The sequence below is a fragment of the Apaloderma vittatum genome, unplaced genomic scaffold, assembly GCF_000703405.1.
Source record: "Apaloderma vittatum isolate BGI_N311 unplaced genomic scaffold, ASM70340v1 scaffold16009, whole genome shotgun sequence".
NCBI classification, from domain to species: domain Eukaryota; kingdom Metazoa; phylum Chordata; class Aves; order Trogoniformes; family Trogonidae; genus Apaloderma; species Apaloderma vittatum.
The window spans coordinates 5,095-5,745 of NW_009737094.1; the positions used below are offsets into that span (position 1 = coordinate 5,095).

Sequence of the window (651 nt, forward strand, 5' to 3'; positions counted from 1 at the left end):
GCTGTCTATCCCGTCTTTCCCCGCCCCGCTTGCTCCCAGCCACCCCTCTGCCACCACCCATGTCCAGCCGGAGCAGAAAGAGGAGAGCGGTGATGCCTCAGAAGGGGAAAATCAGACATGCTGCCCTGCCCAAGGGGAGGGGACCATCCCCATCGGAGGCAACACGGACAATATTGCTGCCCCGGCGAAAGAGGCCGTGCTTTTATCTGGCGGATGCGAGCAGATGGAGTCATTCGGTGCGACAGGCTCTTACCGCGCCAAACAATCCATGTGTGCGAAGCCGGAGTTGCAAAATAACGTAACGGAGCTGCAGCACTTAACAAACGAACACGCAGAGCTGAATGACATTAATATCCGTGCAGATGGTGTTTCCCGAGAGCGTGGTGACCTCTCGCCACTCAGAAACACGGCGATGACCCCACTACCAGGGCAAGGCACAAAAGCTGATCAGCTCATGGAAAAGCAGGAGCAAGATAATAACAAAGCGACCTTGGCATTTAAAAAACATGAGCAATCCCATTTAAGTCATGGTTTGCTTGAGGAGGAAACGCTGGGCAGCACAGCAGCAGAAAGGTCGGAAAGGAGGCAGGTGGGGAAGGGAGCACGGCCCCCACGCAGTGCTCCCCCGAGTCCCACCAGCCCCCCCGGTCC

At 57.0% G+C, this 651-nt stretch overlaps 1 protein-coding gene across 1 annotated transcript in view; it reads left to right on the forward strand.

Moving 5' to 3' along the window:
• The window catches only part of LOC104279810 (zinc finger protein 469-like), a gene marked incomplete at its 5' end in the record, with an annotated part of 11,599 nt that overhangs the window by 5,090 nt on the left and 5,858 nt on the right, over positions 1–651 (forward strand). Inside the window, 1 exon segment of the mRNA XM_009877225.1 lies at positions 7–573. Within this exon segment, the coding sequence (XP_009875527.1) occupies positions 7–573 (567 nt within the window).